The following is a 19,701-nucleotide window of genomic DNA, read 5'->3' on the forward strand; positions in this document are numbered from 1 at the left end:
TTAAGTTGAAAAATTTTTGGAGTTTCTGTCTGATACAGTTATCTCTATAAAAAATAAAAGATTTCTGAAAGGCATGCTACTGTGAGTTCTTATGCTGTCTCAAAAGTGGATGGTTTTGTACTTCAGGATTTTATACTGTGGAGTTATTCCAAAAGTGCATTTGTTCCACTGTGCTGTTAAAAATGTCACCAGTGACCAGCATCAAAGACTTCAGTGAATTGTCCCTATTTAAATGCTTTGAGTGCAGCTCAGATAACAATCTGTTCTTAGTACATACACTTACAGTACAAATATTTTTAGTCTATGTGCGGGTGTATTATTATATTAGTGGATAAATCAGCTTGAACAGTAGGTGTTTATAACGAAGCAAGAGGTTTTTGTCTTAGCTTTTTCTTTTTAAATGCACACTGTTGCAGAAATTTCATTGCATCCTGTTGCACATCCCAGTATTATGTTAAGAACTAGCGTTTCATTGATTAACTTCTGAACTAATGTTTCTTCTTTTACTGCTTATTGTAAGTAATACAAAGAAAAAAAAACCCTAACAGTTGTTCCTTGTCCCTTCTAATTCTTGCACTGTAGTTTCTCTCTAGTATTTGCTATAAAACTCATTATATTAATAAGGTATATGATAGTGATTATAAGATCTCTATTTTCACGTGGTAATGGAGGTAAATTATCTGGCATATAAGTACTTCGTTGTAGTACAGCAATCCTGTTTTGTTTCAATATCACTTAAAATTATTTCTCCAAATACTCCTATTAAACTTGTGATTTGAATCACTGTTGTAGTTCAGAGTATTGTATTTTGGAACCAAATAGTCTCCGAAAGTTTCTTAACTGGGAAAAACCCCTGAAAATATTTTATTAAAAACATGTTTCTTTTGTAATATTTTCAGTGTGAATTTCTGGAGTGTTATTTTTCTTTTGTTTTTCCAAATGGTAAATGGCTGTCACAGCATTGTTTGAAAATAATAGCATAGTTAAGAATTTCGAGGGAAAAAAAGTAATGAAAATTCAGAATAAATGTATCTGTAACATTTGAAAGAACAGAAATTCTGATTATGGTAAATATACAACTTTATGTGTGTTCTTATAGACATGTCTGGGTAAGAGGGATTTCTGACTGATATCGACCACCAATAAAGCTCACACTCTCAATGTACAAAACTCTTAACTAATACCTTGTCAGTATTTTGAGGAAGTCAAACTAAACTGTAGATGCACTGATGAAATTTATTGTGCAGTGTATCCATTATACAAATCTACTCTGTATACAGTTGAGAATTTTTATGTACAAGCGTATGATTAACTGTTGAAAAATAGTTCAATTCAAAATAAATTACTTAGACCTGCGTATGAAAATATTATATATACTGTCTAAATTTTTACTGGTTTAGATTTAACTTGCTGTATTCTTGTTTTGTCAAGAGCTCTGCTTGTTTTCCAACCCCTGCATTTTAAGTGTTTGGAGAGTAAAACCACATAAGCATATGTTTTAAATAACAAAATTTAAATATGAAATGGAAAAATGCATTAAAGTACTTTTTCCATATACATTTTAGGACACACATGAAAAATTACTGAATGTTCAGAAATATCAAGATGAACTGACAGCTCAAGACCTTCCTCCTCAGAAGGAAAAAAAGTAAGTTTCCAGTTAGACTGAATATTGATACTAGTTTTCTTAAAATGCTTCAATATGTTGTCTTGGCACTTCTTGTGGGTCCCCATCCTACCTGCCTTTTATTCCACGAGCACATTTTCAGACTTTTTCTCTATTCCTTGTCTAATATTTGCATGGTAATTTCAGGTTGAAAAGTCTTACCTGTAGTATGTATGTGTGGAGTGCTTGCTTCTCACTGCTTGAATAGGGACAACCACCTCCATTTCTCTTGCTCTTTAATGTCTTCCTGCTCTTTTCAATATTCTCTCCTATATGAAAGTTTGATTTGAAAATAAGTAGAGTATATCCAGGATTCTATGTTTCTGTATATGAAGTTTTCTAATTATTTCTTTATTAAAGATCTTTGAAAAAGGTAAGCTCTTTATAATAAAAGAAGGTGTTTTAAAATACGTAAGAAGTTGTTTATCTGTTGCAAAAATCCTAAGGCCTGAGGCTCGTTCATTAATGACAGCTCTTGAATATTTTTACTTACCAATATTTAACTTGAAGAGTATCAAAATACTTAATCTCACTATTTTTCTTCTAATGGCTTTGACCAGCTAAATCATCAAAAACTATAGTAATTTTAGAAAAGTTTATTTGGTTGGATTTGTTTAAATATCACCATTATTAGTAACTGAATTGAATTTGTCTTCTTTTTCCTCTTTAACTTCTCTGGTATGCACAGGGAGCCCTTTTCAGCTAGTTAGCCAATGGACAGAAAAAGATACATGTCAACCAGAAGAAGCTATGAGAGATGCTACCATTGTTTGTTTCTTAGCACATATAGTCAGGATTGTCTTTGAAATGGGCATATGCTTTAAGAACTGTTTGCTTCTCTTTGGCTGTATTCTTCATTTTCCATTTTGAGATTTTTTTGCAAGGATTTTATGATATATTAGAGTATTAAAATAAGGAAGTCTTTAAAAGAAATGGATACAGCTAGAAAGTTTTGATTTGGGCATTTATTGCTTTTCTGTATAGTTAGTTTTTCACTGTTCAAGTTGTTTTTATCTTTGTTCTTGCTGTGCGTTTTCTAGCCAGATTTATGTGCTGTTCCAGTTGCACATCATGTTGGTTTGTCATTTCTTAATTTCAGCCATTTGTTATTTATGTTAGAAAGGATTAATTTGCTGAGATTATTTCAATTTCTTAAGTAACAGAAGTTCATGTTTCTTCATGATATAAATAGTGTCCTATGACCCACAGAATGTTTTATCATAGATTCATGCTAGCTTCTGAGCAGACAAGAAAACAAATGAATTTAGTTTCTTGGTGTATGCTGCTGAAAAATAACCTGACTCCTTACAGAGCTCAGCCAGTGGATTTACTGATGTGAAAAATGACCTAAAGCTAGTCAGAGATGAAAGGTTTTTTCCCTGTTAGGTTGGTAAAAGCTCAGAGAATTTAAAGGATTTTTGAGACTTATTTTCCACACTGGATATGGTACTTCCTCTGAGATTAGCCTGGATAATTCATCTCTGAAGTATAGGTAGAGGGTTGGTGGGAAGGGCTGTTTTGTTTTTTTCTTTTTCCCCAAAAATGGTCTATTGTGGATACATTCTATAATATTAACTGTAGGGTTAGGACCTGATCTTGAAGTACTTTAAATTTACAGCTTTTCACATGTAAAAAATTTCATTGACTTCACTGGAAGTAGCGATATGTAAATGTAAGTATATACTTGAGTCTGTCAGGATTGGAAGCTTTTTAAAATTATTGTTAAACCCAGCATCATTTCTAAATAAACGTTTCTTGTGCCCTGACTCAGAAAAGCATTAAAATATATACTTAAGAAGAAGTACTACTTAAAATCAGCCTTCAGAAGGAGTGCTTTCTGAATCGCAGCTTCCTTAATGCTGCTGAAAAACATTCATTAAGATTGTTTCTAAAAAACCTGAAGAGGTAAGAAACTAGTTGCAGCTTTGCCTTAAATTTAGCTGATAATCTTGGCATATATATTTATGGTGGCATTCTGTTTGGTTGATCACTTTGTATCATAGGTATTTCATAAAGCTTTATTTCAAGCATTGGTTTTTCTTTGTGTTAGCACCTCCATATGAGGCTATATTACTAGAAATTTCTGCTTTTGCTATCATCAGTGCAGTTTCTGAGCAGTTCAAGATTACACAGTAGACAGCATACAGTGTGTCACTGCTGCAGTAGTAGGACTTTGACTATGCTTAGTGCTAGTGGAGTTCTTTTGTATTGATCAGAAGAGTAAAGACCAGAGGCAAAATTCTGTTACTTTAGAATCTGATTTTTAACATTCTACCTTTGATTTTGTTCTTTGCTGCTCGTAAACCAAACTTTTCCTAGCAGCAGCCCTTTAAAACTAAATCCCAAGTTATGGGAAAGATTGTTCAGTAGTACAGTATTACTCTAGCTCAATCTTGGACTTCAATAATATGAATAATGCATAACTGATACTCATAATTTTCATGTGGTTAATTCAATACATGAAGTTATTTCCCTGTCAAAAGACAGATCTTTTAAAATCAATGTAGGCCTTCTTATGTTTACTATAGGAGTGTGATCAGTATTCATTTATACTGGAAAATGTATTTCTGAACAAAGACTGACTTATGTGTGGTCCTTTGTGATGTAACTCTAATTGCATGGTTAATTAAAGGGAGAATATATGTGATATTTTAAACAGAAACCTGGCTGGCAGCAGATGGCTGACTAAGATTGAATTGGAAGAAATGTTGTTAGAAAAACTGTCAGATAATGATGTAAGTAATTAATCTTTCTAATCTTAAGGAGGCTTGTGTCTTAAAAATATGAACTCTGGGTGCATTTTTGGATGCTGAAAAGGTACTGTGCAGAACAGAAGCAGGTGCTCTTCAAAAGAATTCTCTTCTTTCTCATAAAGTCTGTATATGCTCACAGCACCGTCACGTTCATGTTTTCAAGAAAAGTGAGCTGTGTCGCTTTTTTATCTAGCACAGTACAGAACTATTAAGGATTTTCCATTGTTAACTAACATAGTTTAGTTTTTCTCCTGGTAACATTGTGAGGCCTAGGGCACTTTTCCCTGTCATCTAATTATGTAGTCAGGAGTGTGGTAACACTTTATAATAGATATAAATAATCATTTATTCTAGTTACAGGTGAAAACCAGACAGGGCTAAAAGCTCTGTTGCTTATTGTAGAGGAGGGGTAAATGTTCAAGATGGGAAACATGATGGATTTCTCTAATGGTAAACCTGCACAGAGAGAAATGAGGGTCCTTTTTCTTACTGATTGGGTACAGAATCAAATACCAAAAACAAGATACAAAGCTACACAGATCTGTGGTCTGATACAGTAATCTCTGGTTATATTCTCCATGATAGGAATATGGTGGGAGAGAGGAGGGTTTTGCAGTTTCCCAGGATCTGCAAGCTCTATCACTGTCTAGATTCGTAGTCCTTCTTTACATGTGTCTCGGGGAATAAGACTGTATACATCCTGATAGTCGTGCACTTTATCTCACTCAGAGCTTTTTCCTACAGTCCCCTAAATAGCATTAGATTTTGTAACAGCAGGTTCAGTCTTTGGGGCCAGTTTCAGTTTTCTTTTGGAATTTTAAGCTTGAATATGGTAGTACCAGAGAATAGATGTTCAGACAAATAGTGTTATAGAGTATTTTCTCACCTAGAAAGAGTATTCTTCAATATCTTGCCATGGACAGCATCGTTGCAAAAAATAGCATAATGGCAGCAAACATGCCCTTTGCTCACTTGTCATCCAGAACAGTAACATCTGATGGCTTCCTTGTCTATGGGGAATGTGAAAAGGTCTCAAGTAGGTTGTGTTCCATAAGCATTAGTTGGAAATCGTTGTTGTAAATTCTCCATCCTCGTACAGCCAGGAGACTTCCTCTGTCTTGGCCACAGTAGAAGCAGTTATGACTTCAGTGTTTTCAGTAGCTCCTCCATTTGGAATAGCTGTTTTTCCTCTTAGAGTTCCAGGAACTGGTCTAGTTTTACAACCAGTTTAGTGTTCTTCACTGCTTGGTTTTTGTACGCTCTACAGCTGTAAAAGCAGACTGCACAAAACTTAAAAAAAAAAAAAAAAAGAAATCCAGAAAACCTCCAATAAACAAAAAACCCAAAACCCCAACAACCCCCCTCCCCCAAACCAAACCAACAAAAAAGAAACCAAAACCTCCCAAAACAAACTCAGAACTTTTTAACTGGTCTCTCACATGTAAAACCACAAAGCCTCAGCCTATAGAAACAAACATTGTTTAAATGTATTTGAAATATCTCCGTATGAGCTCTGTATGATCTTACCTGCTCAAATTCTTGTATTTTGCCATTGCAACAGAATTTTCTGTGGTGGTTGCATGATTAAACAAAATCAGAGCTATTTATAATTTTTTCCTTTGCACTCTGCAAATGAACTGTTGGAAGCTTTCTGCATCTATAGCCTCTATAATTTTTAAATTTTTATATTTTTATATTTCTGTTCTTCAAAGGCTTTACCACATGTATGTGTCATATCATTAGACAGAAGTAGCTTTCTAAGTGATGTCAGAGTTTAAGTACTATTGCTAAGTTACAAGAAAAGTATTAGTTTTGTGCAGAAGACTGGTAACGGAGAGAAGAAAAAATACTTTTAATAACAGCTTGTAAGTAAAGGTAACTTCAAAAATAAGGTTATGATATCTATATGAGAAATCCGTTTTAGATGATAGCATACCTTTATATCCAGTGAGCAGCTGTCTGGTGCTCCTGCAGTAACACTTCATAACAGGACATCCCAGCTTTTAGCACAAATGGGTTAACACGGTGGTGTTTACTCTTTAATCACATGTTGAAGAACTTTGGAGGGGGGTGTAAGGGGGAAGGAGAACCACACAGTAGCAAAGGATAATTTATTTCAAGAGGTTGCCCTTTAAGTCAAGTGTCTCTTGAATTTTTAAATAGCTTGATTGTTCAGTTTTAAAGGAAATCATAAACATTAAAGTAACTCAGCTTGAACAGCCAAAGATAGATAGATAGGTATTTCCTGTATATATTATGAAATATAATCATTTAAGAGGTTCAGTTCAGTGAAATAAAATTATTTCCAAGTCAATGAACATGCTGACTTACTGAAAACGAGGTGAAAATCTTTTCCTTTTGCCATTTTAATGAAACAATAATAAAAGAATGAAGACCCCCTCAATGTTTTCTTTTCAAAAGTGACATGAACTTTATTCTAATACAATAATCCTGTATTACAAAGGGGTTGGTTATGCTTTGAATTAAAGTTTCATTGTTGCCTGAAGAAAGAAATAGGTATCTTTAGTCACACAGAAAATGATGCATGCTGTTCTTAAATCAGCATGTAGGTGCAAAAGTGTCATCTTGTCAGAAATCATCAATAAAAGTGAAGTAGGAAAGATCAATTATATAAAAATAGAAAGTTTTAGCAAATGCAATTACACTTGCATCCTTTAATGAAGTCTTGTTGTCTTCAGTATTCAAGGTTTATTCAACTCTTACAAAAATTGATGACGTTGCCATGTGGTGACATCGAAGAGAAGTATATACAGAAGTTTACCAAAGAAGTTGCTGTGCAGTTACACAAGGTAGTTATTGAGCCCTTGAAGTATGATGAGCGAGGAGTGGCCTTCAGCACTGGTGAAGGTAATAATTTCAAGTTGGTTGGTAATGATGTAGTATTTTTTTCCCCTTCACACTGCTTTCTTTATAATATGTACAACGCTGCTGAAGGTGTCATTACTTCATTTTATATGCTTACGTGTATATTGCATGTATAATTGTTTATTATGGTATGGCATACTGAGTTATGACATGGTCTGGTAACAAAGTGGAAGTTTTTGGCACGGAGTCTATCAACTGCTAGTTTTATCTGTATTTCTATACAGTAGTGCCTCTGTAGAGAGGACCCTGTTGTGCTACATGTTGTAGGATACAGAAGGACTTTAATTTCTGACAAAAGTTGACTTGAACACAAAGGGCAGGAGCCTGGGAGAGTACAAACGCGTATGGAGAATTCCATGGTTGTAACAGTGTTGTTGTGTGGTGTAGAAGTGGCATGCTTAGGCCCCTAGATAACCTGTATCATGACTTTTTTATGCAGTCCAGCAAAGGAGAACTTTGAAGATGCCAAGAATAAATAGCAAGGCATCTGGATATTTACAAACAGCCTAGGAAAATACAAAAAGGGAATTCCTAAATTTATTAAAGAAGTGGATGACCAGAGCTAGCATATGGGACACAGGAATTAGTCATTGGTACCAAGACTGAGGTGATGTTAGAGAAAAGCTGTGAAGGTATCTGTCCTCTAAACACAGGTTGCTTATGTTTTTAGTGGAGGGAAGAATGATATATGATATGAGTGATTGCCTAGAAAAAGTAATGTAGCGACAACATGTGTAGGAAAGTCTGACTTTCTGGACAAAGCATATGTGTATGCACACATTTTATGCTGTACATTGAACAGGAACCTTACAGGTGATGTGTAATCTCAAGCAGCATGCAGCAGATGAGAATAAGGACAAAGGTTGCAGAGAATTTGATGGCAAAATGGCTAGAGAGCTCTGTTCTAGCTGGGTTGGCTTCAAGATGATGTGACAACAAGGAGAGGTGAGAGCGTCAATCTGGGGTTTGATCCACACTGGTTTTCAATAGTGTCTTCAGAACGGTAGTTACTGAAGTTTGATAGAGATGCAACCCATCTTATTAAAGAAAAGCCGTAAGAATTTAAGTTCAAGAATTAAGTTCAAGAACAGTCTTGTCTCATCGCCCTCCCAAATTGAGAAAAATATCTAATTTTTTTCCTAATTCCTTTGTCAGAATGATTGCTTCCTTTGTCCTCCAGAAGATTGGTCTTAGGCTTTAGCACAGGGAGTTTATCATGGTTTAACTTGAAGGTAATGCACTTAGAGAGGACTAACTGTAAGTAGTAATTTCTGAGGAAACTATGGTAAATGATGCATAGGCATTGCTTATATGAGTGTAATTAAAACGTTAACCTCTTCCATGTGCATATTCTTAAACTTCTGTACCTTTCTATGATTTTATAAAGTATTTTAATATTACTAGAAAATGTACTTATAGTTCAACAAGCTGTTTATTTTCATACACGTGACATCGCCAGGTCAAGAAAATGTCCTGACCTACTGAAGTTACGGGAGGTAGAGTGTTACTTTTACCTTCTCCCAACACACACTCCCCATACGCCTTGATAGACATTGAGTACAAATATTGAAAGCTAGTTGTGTATCGCTTGTATTTATTTCCTCCTCTTAATTTTTTTTTTGTTGTTGTTACCTCAGTATCCAAAGAGAGACAGCTGGTACTGTATGAAAGTGTTGAGATTTGCTTAACTTCCTGGGCACTTGCAGTTCTGTCGAATATTGAAGCCTCATAACAGATTTGGTTTAATTCCTTTAAGGTGCAAGAAAAACTGCGAGAGCTACTGCAGTAGTGTATGACAATGGGAGTGGAAAAGTTACAGTGAATGGAATAGACGTTTTACATTACTTCCCAGTGCTGCAGGACAGGTGAGAGCACTTTGAAATGCTGTATTCTTACTGTACTTCAATTATTCCAGCAAAAGTCATGCCATGCCATGCCATTATATTATTGGTGCTGTGTTCCACCACAGAGTTGATGCTCTGTTCCTGTTTCTGTCTTGCTTTCCCTCCTAGTTTTCAGGAGTCAGTAGTAGAAGAACTGATAGGTAACCCTTGCTCTGTGGTTCTTGTCTCTCCCTTTCTGAAGGGGTGCAAAAACCAAAAGCACAGACTATTTGGGTACCTCAAATTTTATTCTCCTTAGAAAAGGCTTGCAGTTTATTTTAAAAATAAGTAAATAATACACAGTGTCTTTTAAATATTTCCTGAGAGATTTGCAGATTGTATGCATGTGTAATTACTGTGGCATGCAGTAACATAGTGGAAGCAAACAAGGTGAGACACTTCATGTAAAGCTTCAGATTTTGGAGGATGAGCACAGTCTAATACAGAGAAGACTTCTCATAAGTCTGACTTAAGGTCTTAATCCCTTATGTGATTTTTTATACTGTGATTTCTGAGCTCAAGAATAAAGTGAGAGATTGCTCAGTTTTAATATCCAGAGCTGAAGGATCTTGGCATTTATGGATACTTTTGTTTCATTAATTAATTGTAAAACTGAACTTAAAATGCTTACTGTTGACAGTTTCTAGCTGCTGGTTTCCCATTGATTTAGTTGATATCAGTAGGAAATTAGAGATACAAATGCCTTTCTGGATCTCTGCCTGAAAGTTAACTATGTTTTTGTATAAACTATGGTAAGAAATGTAACTTTATATACGTGTGTGTGTATACATATATATATTTTTTATTTTTATTTTTAGAGAACAGTTGTTGTTCCCTTTCCAGTTTCTTGACAGAGTTGGAAAACATGATATGGTTTGCACAGTCTCTGGTGGAGGAAGATCAGCACAGGCTGGAGCAATACGTTTAGCCTCTGCAAAAGCCTTAAGGAGCTTCGTGACAGAAAAGGAGGTGGAATTCATGAGGCAAGGTAGGACTGAAATTACTTCAGTGTTTCTTAATGTGTTCTGGTAATTAGCAGAATTAATATGAGGATCATTAAGGATCAGATAGTGCAGATTTCAGTAAATAATCCCAGTGAAACCTTGTATATTGTATGAAAGAGATTTCACTTATTTATAAATTGTTTTCACTTGTTTCATATCAGCCTTTGTGTACATTTTGAATGACTACTTGAGCATTTTTTCCATCTGTTCATGACCTCTCTTATGTCTGTTAACCAGCTTATATTGCCAAAACATAGAATTTACAACTCATGAATGTGTATTCACTATAACAAATCTGGATCAGGCATTATTGAGCTAAAAGGTATTATCATTGTATTTTCTTTTACTTGATTAGTTGCATTTTATTGATGTTTAAAAAAGTTTTATTCTAGAAGGTTATCTTTGAAGGGATAGTAACGAGCATAAACATATTACATGCAACTAGCCAGACTGAAAGAGCTTCTTTCCTCTCTTGCTTTATTTAGAGGTTACAAGCTACCTGGGATAAGATAGGAATTATTTGGGTAACTGCAGTGTTTGGTGCTTCTCGGTAATTAGATGCCATATTGTTTCAGCAAATACAGAATTCTGAACAGTGAGCTTTTAACTATGCTCTTTCTGGGCTGGTAGGGAGACATACCAGTGTGCATTACTGGCAGAACAGCTATGATTTTTTTCACTCTGTTGCCATCCATGGAAGTAAAGCTATCTTCATGCTGGTATCTTTGCAACAAATTTCTTTGATTATAGCTTTTCAGTACTGACAAGTATGACTTGCTAGGAATACTCCTGTAAACTGAAACTGTGTGGAGTTGGATATCTCTAATGACATCAGCATAATTCTGAACACGTTTTGGACACTGTCAAATACACTTTGGAAACACTAAGTGTGCTTTAAAGCAGTGATCTCCAAAGTGGAGTGTGCGCATCCTGGTGTTGTGCAAGATGCACTGTGGGAGTACAGGAGGAAAATCTTAGAATTTTGGTAGTGTGTATAATTTATCAATTACACATATATTGGGGGCGTGTGCTCAAAAAAATAAAAATGTTTGGAGACCACTGCTCTTAAGCAGTACAGATATAAACAATGTGGGATTGTACTGGTTTGTAAAGCAAAATGTGAAGAAAGTTACTAAAGAAAAGTTAAAATGTTAGAGGATCTGCTGACATTCCTTTCCCTGTGTTTTATATTGAACCCTTATCCTTCTAGATGTTCCAATTCATATGCAAAGTTATTGGCTGCCTTGGATTGCCCACATGTAGTATATCTAATATTAACTAATAACAGTAAACAAACGGGTGCTTTTCTATGTTTTGTAGCTGGACTACTAACATATGACCCACGTGTGAAGGAACGAAAAAAGCCTGGTCAAGAGGGAGCCAGACGGAAATTCACCTGGAAAAAGCGATAAGTCTGAGTATTTGAGGAACGACAGAATGCTACCAGAATTCCAGAACATACTGATTTATGATTTAAAACTGTTGTATAAATATATTTAGTAATAAAGATTTTTTTCCATTATAACAACCATGTTTTCTTTGTTTCAAAAGCAACAAGCAACTTTCTTTAAATTTACTTAGAATTGCAGAAAACAGTGGTGTCATTTGCCAAAATGCTACATCGGAAATAGTAGTGTGAGTGCCAGCTTTGCGTCTTAGCTCCACTGAAGTCAGTAGCGATTTATGAAACTGTTGGTAGATTGTAACTTCTAAAAATCAGTCTATTTGTTTAATGACTTGACTATTTAAATTCTGGAATTAGGCAGCTTGTAACCAGGTATTTGGACAACTTTGACGTGCCTCCCTTTCTGCCTCATATGTATCTGAGGATAAGTGACAACTTCCCACCTAAGCTGTGGTGGAGTCAAGAAACTAGTGAGAATGGTACTGACAATTGAGGGGATGTTGAGAGAGGAACAGTCACGGAGGATAACCTTTGACTGTGTGATCAGTTGTCTTCAGGAATACCTCCCCAGGTTAAGTAGAGTGTGATTCAGAGCAATACCTAAATTTAGGTGCTCTGAATCACCCTCTGGAGGAGTCAGTTTTTCTCTTCTTTCCCAAATGCAGAAAGAGCTTGAAGGGATTAGACTAAAGTTAATCTTTTAGAATACTCTTCCCCACCCCTTAAATCTCAAGGGGCTTGAACAAGGAGGCATGTTCCGAATATGGCTAATGCACAAAGACAGCATTGGACTCTTTGCCAAAAACAGTCATAACTTTTCTTTTTTTAAATCAGAAACAGGAGGTGATGACAGTGCTGCCCACCTCCTGTCTATAATTGTAACCTTCCAAAATAGAATAGTGGTTACAGCAATCACCCAGAAGTGCAAGGTTTTGGTTTATTGCCAACTTCCTGGGGCAGAGGTCAAATACATAGAGCTTCCAAGGAAGAGCATTTCCTTAATCTTTCCCATAGGAACTAAGCTACAGCAAAAAAAGAGTATAAGGTTCATCACACCAAAAGAAAGCAGAGAAAAAATTTTCAACTCAGTAGTTTTTAACAACAGAGCACCTTCCAACTTTGTTTTAATTTAGAAGACCTCAGTACTTGGAATTTTTCCTCCCCAGCCAGATTTCTAATCACTAAAGTACCTGCCGCCCTTCTTATTTGCTGTAGATTATACCAAAGATATTACGCCTCAGAGGTAACAGAAGGTGCTGGCAGGGCAATGCAGGTCATAAACAGCTATGAGTGATCAGTATGGGTCATTATTTTCACGAGCACTATTCAAGAAGGGGGCAGCGAGTAAATAGATCTCTTGAACTGAGTAAAGCAGAGAAGTTCAGAAACTGGATATGCATCCTTGACTGACGTGTTTCTGATTCTTTACTCCCCAAAGCCACTTTGTGCTTCTTTTTAACTCTTGTTTCATGAGAGTACTCGGTAAACTAAGGTAGTTTGTCTTATTCAAAATACGTGTCTGCAGCTACCTGAAGGGAGGTTGTAGCGAGGTGGGTGTTGGTCTCTTTTTTTTTTTTTTTTTTCCCCCTAAGAAACAAGCAATAGGTTGAGAGGAAATGGCCTCAAGTTGTGCCAGGGAAAGTTTAGAATGGATATTAGGAAAAATTTCTTCACCAGAAGGGTTGTCAAGCACTGGAACAGGCTGCCCAGGGAAGTGGTGGAGTCACCGTCCTTGGAGGTATTTAAAAGGTATTTAAGAGACATGTAGATGTGGTGCTTAGGGATGTGGTTTAGTGGCGGACTTGGCAGTGCTAGGTTAATGGTTGGACTTGATGATCTTGAAGGTCTTTTCCAACCTAAATGATTCTAAGACTTGTTAAGTTGTATTCAACAGCTGAGGCAATTCATCTAACTTTGAAAAGCAAATGGAGGTTACATGAGGCATGTTTTACACCAAGGCAAATACAAAGTGGCTTAATTAGCATTTCTGCTAATTCAGCTCTGAATTGTTTGTGTGTAGCAAAATAGATCATGTTTCAGTAAAAGCTGTGGCTTGTAATAAAATCACTCAGTAAATATCCATGTTGGGACAGGTAGCTTAGGATTCTTTTGACATGCTTACGTAACAGAACATATGGACCTAAATAAAGATACTAGCTGAAGAAGATAGAAGAGGAAATCAAATAGTAGCATTTTTATCTTAAGACAAATGAAAGTGGATCAGTTTGACCATATTAATTTTCCTACCTCATTGTTAGTTAATAAAGCTGTAATAGTGCAACAGCATAACAGTACTTACAACATACAGAATTTTTTTATCACATTTTAAAGGATTTCTTAACATTTTACTGTCCAAAAAGGTATGTGCATGTCCTTTGCTGCTTAGATCCAGCAAAAACTTTAGATAGGGTAAAGCTATAGAATTTGTCATATAAGAACTTTCTAGGGAAGTCCTTCGAAATACTATTAATGCTGTGCACCAGGTTACTTGCTTCATAGCTACTTGCTCAGGATTCCAACTAATTCTGAATTTTCCACTTCTATGAAATTATTCTCAGTTGTCTGCAATACATGTCACGTTAGGAGTTAGGAGATTAAATAATTGGGTTAAGAAGGACTGTTTCTTTAGTGTTAAAGCTGATCAATAGGGGAGTACCATTTTTTTTCACTCATTGTTACAGATTTATCAGACCAGAAGTATCTTATGGGAGAACCAAACATGGAAATTTCATTGGGGTTGTTAGTTTTGGTTTGTGACAGCAGCGCAGTAGTAGACTCAGTTTACCAGTTTGATTAACCTGTTTTAACTTGCTGTTCCTCTCATTCCCTTGCACTCCCAAGGTTATTGAAAGCAGCAGTCCTGAACGCCAGCCTACTAACTGTGTCTAAGCCAGGCTTCTCAGGCCTCAATTTTGAACCACTTTCGGTGTGGACCAACTTATTCTTGCCAACAAGATTTCAGAAAAGTGTCCTGAATGTGACTGGTTCTTATACTTTAAACATAAAAATATTTTCTGAACATGGGCAAAAAGAACAAGACCGCCTGTGCTTTTGGGTCAGTGTATGTGCGATTCCTCCAGGCTCTTCTGTTTTTTTCTCCAACACATTGATGTTTGGCTTTGAGTTAAGATACCAAAATTGTCTCTAAGACAAATGCAATATAACCTGTCAGAAGGTAAAGCTGTGAGGATGTTGCTGTTTTGCATTAATGCTGCTGCGTTACCACAAGATGGAGCAGTTTGCAATCTAATGAAACGAGCTATTTTCAGAACTGGTATGTAACTTGAGAAAGAAATTATGATGAATCTTCCTTATAATGATTTTATAACAACAGATTAATATGAAAATAAATGTATTGGGTTTCAAAAGGGTAGATTCAAATTGTCTTTCCAGGATTTTTTTTCTCCTGAAAAGAGATTTCAGTGAGAAATAATAAACGTCAGTTAATGCTAGTTTTCAGCAATCTAATTCCAGTGTGTACACTAAGAAATGCTAGCTGCAGATGTGTGAAGCTTAGAAATGGTACAGTAACACTGTGCCAGTCATCATAAAGTTAAAATCATAGAATGATTTAGGTTGGAAGGGACCTTAAAGGTTTAATCTTAAAGGGACCAGGTTGCTCAAAGCCCCATCCAACCTGGCCCTGAACGCTTCCAGGGATGGGGCATCCAGAACTTCTCTGAGCAACATGTACCAGTGTCTCATCACACTCACAGAAAAGAATTTCTTACTAATATCCAACCTAAATCTCTGCCATTTAAGTTTGAACCCATTACCCTGTCCTATTGCTACAGTCCCTGATGAAGATCCTGAGAACCCAGCTGCCCTATGGTTTTGTATGTGAGCTGAGTGGGGAGGATATCGTGTAACCATGTGCTTGCGTTCTCCTTTTTGCAATGAAGTTGAATCAAGCAGATGTTTTGTCTTGCACTGTATTTTCAGTGTGCACATAGCCTTGCCAGGCACTGGTGTCCCTGCACAAGAGCTCTCAGTGGAGATTTTGCTGGCTAACCTCACACTTGCAGAGACAAGTATGTGGTGCTCAGCCAGGCGTGAAAAGCAGTATGCAAGACAGTCACAAGGTCCTTTATAAAGCAATGACCTCTTTTCCCTCTGTTATGCAGTATAACAATATCCTTGTCATTTTATTGTTGACAGTGAATACTCTATACTACTCTTGCTTTGCACAGTATTTTCCTCTAAGACCTCTTTTACATTATATGAACACAAGTTTAAACAACAACAAAAAAAATCCTGCTAATATCTCCACCAGCTAAAAAACTTTATAGCTGCCACTGCCTACATGTGATCCATCACTCTAGGTACAAGGTATTTACGGTCAAAGTTTCAGAAGCACCACCAACCTCAATCTCGCAGGGCTGCTCTGGGACTTGAAATAAGGACTGTACCAAGGCATGGTGGAGTTTTTTGAGTAATTTCTGCCCTGGAACCACTGGTGCAATCACCTTTATCTTGGCATCATTCTGTCTTTCGAGAAACAGCAGTTACTAATGGAAAGTATAACTAGGCAAGCAGGAACAGATCAGGGACCAGTCCTGAAACTAAGGCAAAATTGCTTTTTGTTAATCTCATTCAGCTCTGGGGCCCTAACATAAGAAATATGTCTATATTTTATACATATATATTTATATATGTAAAGCATCTATCACCATATTCATGATAAACATTCTTTGGAGCCACTGCTTGAGCGAGCCCAGAGGAGGGCTACAAAGATACTTCGAGGGCTGGAGCACCTCTCCTATGAAGACAGGCTAAGACAGCTGGGTTTATTCAGCCTGGAGAAGAGAGAGCTCTAGGAGACCTTATAGCAGCCTTCCAGTACCTAAAGGGGTCCTACAGGAAAGCTGGGGAGGGACGTTTTACAGGGGCATGTAGAAACAGGACAAGGGGGGATGGCTTTAAGCTGAAAGAGGGGAGATTTATATTAGGTCTTATGAAGAAAATCTTTACTATGAGGGTGGTGAGGCCCTGGCACAAGTTGCCCAGAGAAGCTGTGGCTGCCCCATCCCTGGCAGTGTTCAAGCCCAGGTTGGACGGGGCTTTGAGCAACCTGGTCTAGTGGAAGGTGTCTCTGCCCATGGCAGGGGGATTGGAACTAGACGGTCTTCAAGGTCCTTTCCAACCCAAACCATTCTGTGATTCTACGATCTGCCAATTTTCTGCTGCATGCCACCCTTCATGCTCAGCCAGAGCTGGACATTCCCATTTCTGTAAGCAACTTTCGAGATAGCAAAGGAAACCCTACCAGCAACTGCTGTGGTGTTATGTTGCAGCACTAGGCTTGGTGCTGGTGTTTGCTGTCTGTCTATACTGCAAAAGGGATGTGAGACTCGGAAGGATCTCGCTGAGGCTATCAAGTTGTGGTGGCGTTGGACCTCAGCATCACTAAAGCAAAGGCTGCCCCTACTCATGTAGATGTAATATATCTAGGATCTGTTATTTAGTAAAAGTTCATCCGTGGGTTATATCATCTGCAAGGTAGAGCAGAATTCTGTTTCCTTCTCACTCAGCTGCAGTTAAATTCCTAGGAATTAAAAACTTGTTCTTTAGTGAGACATTGACAAGAGCACTGACATCCCTTGGATATTTCTGAGCCAGGCCCACAGGGATCCCTCCTCTACCTTTCACCTAAGACAACTCTCTGGTAGTTACTGCTTCTGCTAGGAGAGCTGATGAGACATACAGGTTTTACAGTCAGCTTCCCTCATAGAGTTTCTTTCCCTGTGAATAAGTCACTTTGAGACCTGTTTAAATCTCCCCCTAACACTACCTCTGAACTTCATTTAGTTTCAAAGCAATTTGTTAAGCAAACAGGCAGATTATTTTCTCTTCTCAGTGCATGCTTCCAAGGCTGAAGGACTCATTTGTACTCAAGCTGCGAAGAACACTTAAATGATTTTATTTGACTAAGGCAAAATGAGAAAGGAAAACGATATTTAGAAAATTTCATTAGAAAAACATTTGCTGCTTTGTTTCTGTAACAGCAAGATTACTGGGTAATCTCTGCCTTAACTCATTGGGGAGAGCTGATTGCATCGGGTACTATGCTGATGGAGCTGATATTGATGAGCTGAGCCTGCAAAACATACACATTACCCTCTGGAAGATGCCTCAGACCAGGAATGTGCAAAAAGGCTGCCCCATAAGGTTATCCCAAGGTACAAAACAAAAACTAGGCAGGAGGCAAAACAGCTCAGAGCAGCAGCAGAGGGTCAAGGGCAACTGAATTTGCTAGAGCATCAGGTCAACCCTGGTGGCTGCTGAAGGCTGGGGAGGTCCTGGGAGAGGAGCCAGCTCAGGCAGTCAATTGCTGCTCAGTGTGGATGCCGTGGCACCAACTGATGCAGTGATGATGTTTAGCGCTTCAACCCTTTGGGATGTCACCCTTCATTCATGAGGGAGGGGGTCCTGTATCTCCCCCACCAACACACTGGCCAGCAGCAGGAGGCAGGCACCTGGGCTGGCCTCAGCTAGGCAGGACAGCAGTGGGGAAGGGAAGGAGGAACCATCGGCAGGAGCTCTCACACCTTGCACGGGCCGAGGATGTGCCCTGTCCCTGCAGCAATGTGGCCAATCCAAATTCTGCCATTTGCCAATGAAAAGGGGACACTGGCTGTGTTTCATAACCTGCTGTGGGTCTGTTTTTACCTTAAGGAGCTTGTCATTTACAAATAGAACACTTGAGCATAAAGTTTTATCAGATGTTTAACATAAAAAATCAAGACTTCATCCACTGTCTGAAGTTGGCATCAATCTGATTGGTTTCTTTTGTAGAACGCCAATTTAGATATCAATTATATATTGTAGTGGGCGTGAAAAATGCTCCTCTTTGGTCATTGTAGTAGATTACAGCTTGTAGTCTGACATCACTTAACTGCGTAGCAAATTGTCTGAAAATGAAAACTCCTATTAGGACACTTAAAATTTTCTGTTTCAAAATGACTACTTAACAACCATTAAAGCATCTTTATAGAAATGTCACTAGCCTCGTTACATCTGTACCTTTGGTTAGTTTCTTTCCCCCTTTCCAATTTTCTCCCAGCATCTTGCAGCTTGACTATTATTTGGATGTATAATTAGAAATCCATTATTATGTTTTATGGAGATGTAAAGAGTAGGAAGAAAGCTGCGTAACTACTTTTTACATGCAGCATGCAAATTATCCACCTTGTGTATTTTGGCTCTGAATGTTCCGCAGATGTAGTTTCATTTCCCTTGGATCTCTGTTTACCCATTTTTATTGCTAGTCATCAAGTATAGCAGCAGAAAAATCAAAATAGGAGGGGGGGAGGAACCTTCCCATAGAAGCAGCTTAGCATGCCCCCATTGCAGAGTGGTATAAGCACATTAATGTGCTTCACCTACACAGTTCTGTGCATGGCCATTATTTATAATAGATGGTCATGGAAATGGTAGGGGTAATCAACATCGCATGAGAAAATGGTCACTGCCAAAGCTGAATAGTTGGGAAAGTGCTTTGAAGGATACGATTTAAAATGTTCTATCCAGATGCTATGTGTACTGAGAACAGATGCAGCATGGAGCTGCGACTGTACCTTGCAGCTTAGAACGAGCAAATGCCACTTTTCTCAGCCTGCCTCTTCTGGATGACATTTGTTCTGGTCTTGCCTAAGGATAGTATCCCACTGTGTGATACCCTCAGGACCTGATACAAAGTCAGTAGAAATCATATGGAAATCATATGGACTTCATGGCCCTTTGCATCAGGCCCTTATGTTTTCAAGGATTTAAGATCTGACCTTTATCCTCTGTGAAATCCCATCAATGCCTATGGCGCAGTGTGGTTTATAGGTTCACACTCCTCCCATGGCTTCTTCATATTCACCAGGCCACCGGAGAGCGAATAGGATGGAGGTTCACCCCTTCTCCCTCTCCTTCCCACCAGACAGAAGTGTCCTGAGACAAGAGGCTCCTCCACCCTCTACAGCTTGTGACCAGAAGGGTCTGGTGAGGCTCCTGAAGCTGGCAAAGCCTCTGAAGCTGTGACTACCCCTTTCAGAGCGGCATTAAACACTGAATGTTTTGAGAGAGCTGCAAGCCCTGCCATGCCTTTTGGGGGACT

At 37.8% G+C, this 19,701-nt stretch overlaps 1 protein-coding gene across 2 annotated transcripts in view; it reads left to right on the top strand.

The window, feature by feature from the left end:
• MRPS9 (mitochondrial ribosomal protein S9) overlaps positions 1-11,717 on the top strand; it is a 34,622-nt gene extending 22,905 nt beyond the window's left edge. Inside the window, exons 6-11 of one of the 2 annotated variants that reach the window (XR_003990162.1) lie at positions 1,566-1,648; positions 4,326-4,401; positions 7,119-7,287; positions 9,062-9,170; positions 10,032-10,176; positions 11,513-11,717. Coding sequence is in view for 1 of the 2 variants with exons in the window: in XM_030477160.1 (XP_030333020.1) it covers positions 1,566-1,648; positions 4,326-4,401; positions 7,119-7,287; positions 9,062-9,170; positions 10,007-10,176; positions 11,513-11,604 (699 nt within the window). In the remaining variant the exon portion in view is untranslated. Of the gene's footprint in view, positions 1-1,565; positions 1,649-4,325; positions 4,402-7,118; positions 7,288-9,061; positions 9,171-10,006; positions 10,177-11,512 lie in introns of both variants that reach the window. The other variant, XM_030477160.1, reaches the window with a different exon arrangement.
• The last annotated feature ends 7,984 nt before the right edge of the window (positions 11,718-19,701 follow it).

The sequence above is a fragment of the Strigops habroptila genome, chromosome 2 (assembly GCF_004027225.2).
Source record: "Strigops habroptila isolate Jane chromosome 2, bStrHab1.2.pri, whole genome shotgun sequence".
Classification (NCBI taxonomy): domain Eukaryota; kingdom Metazoa; phylum Chordata; class Aves; order Psittaciformes; family Psittacidae; genus Strigops; species Strigops habroptila.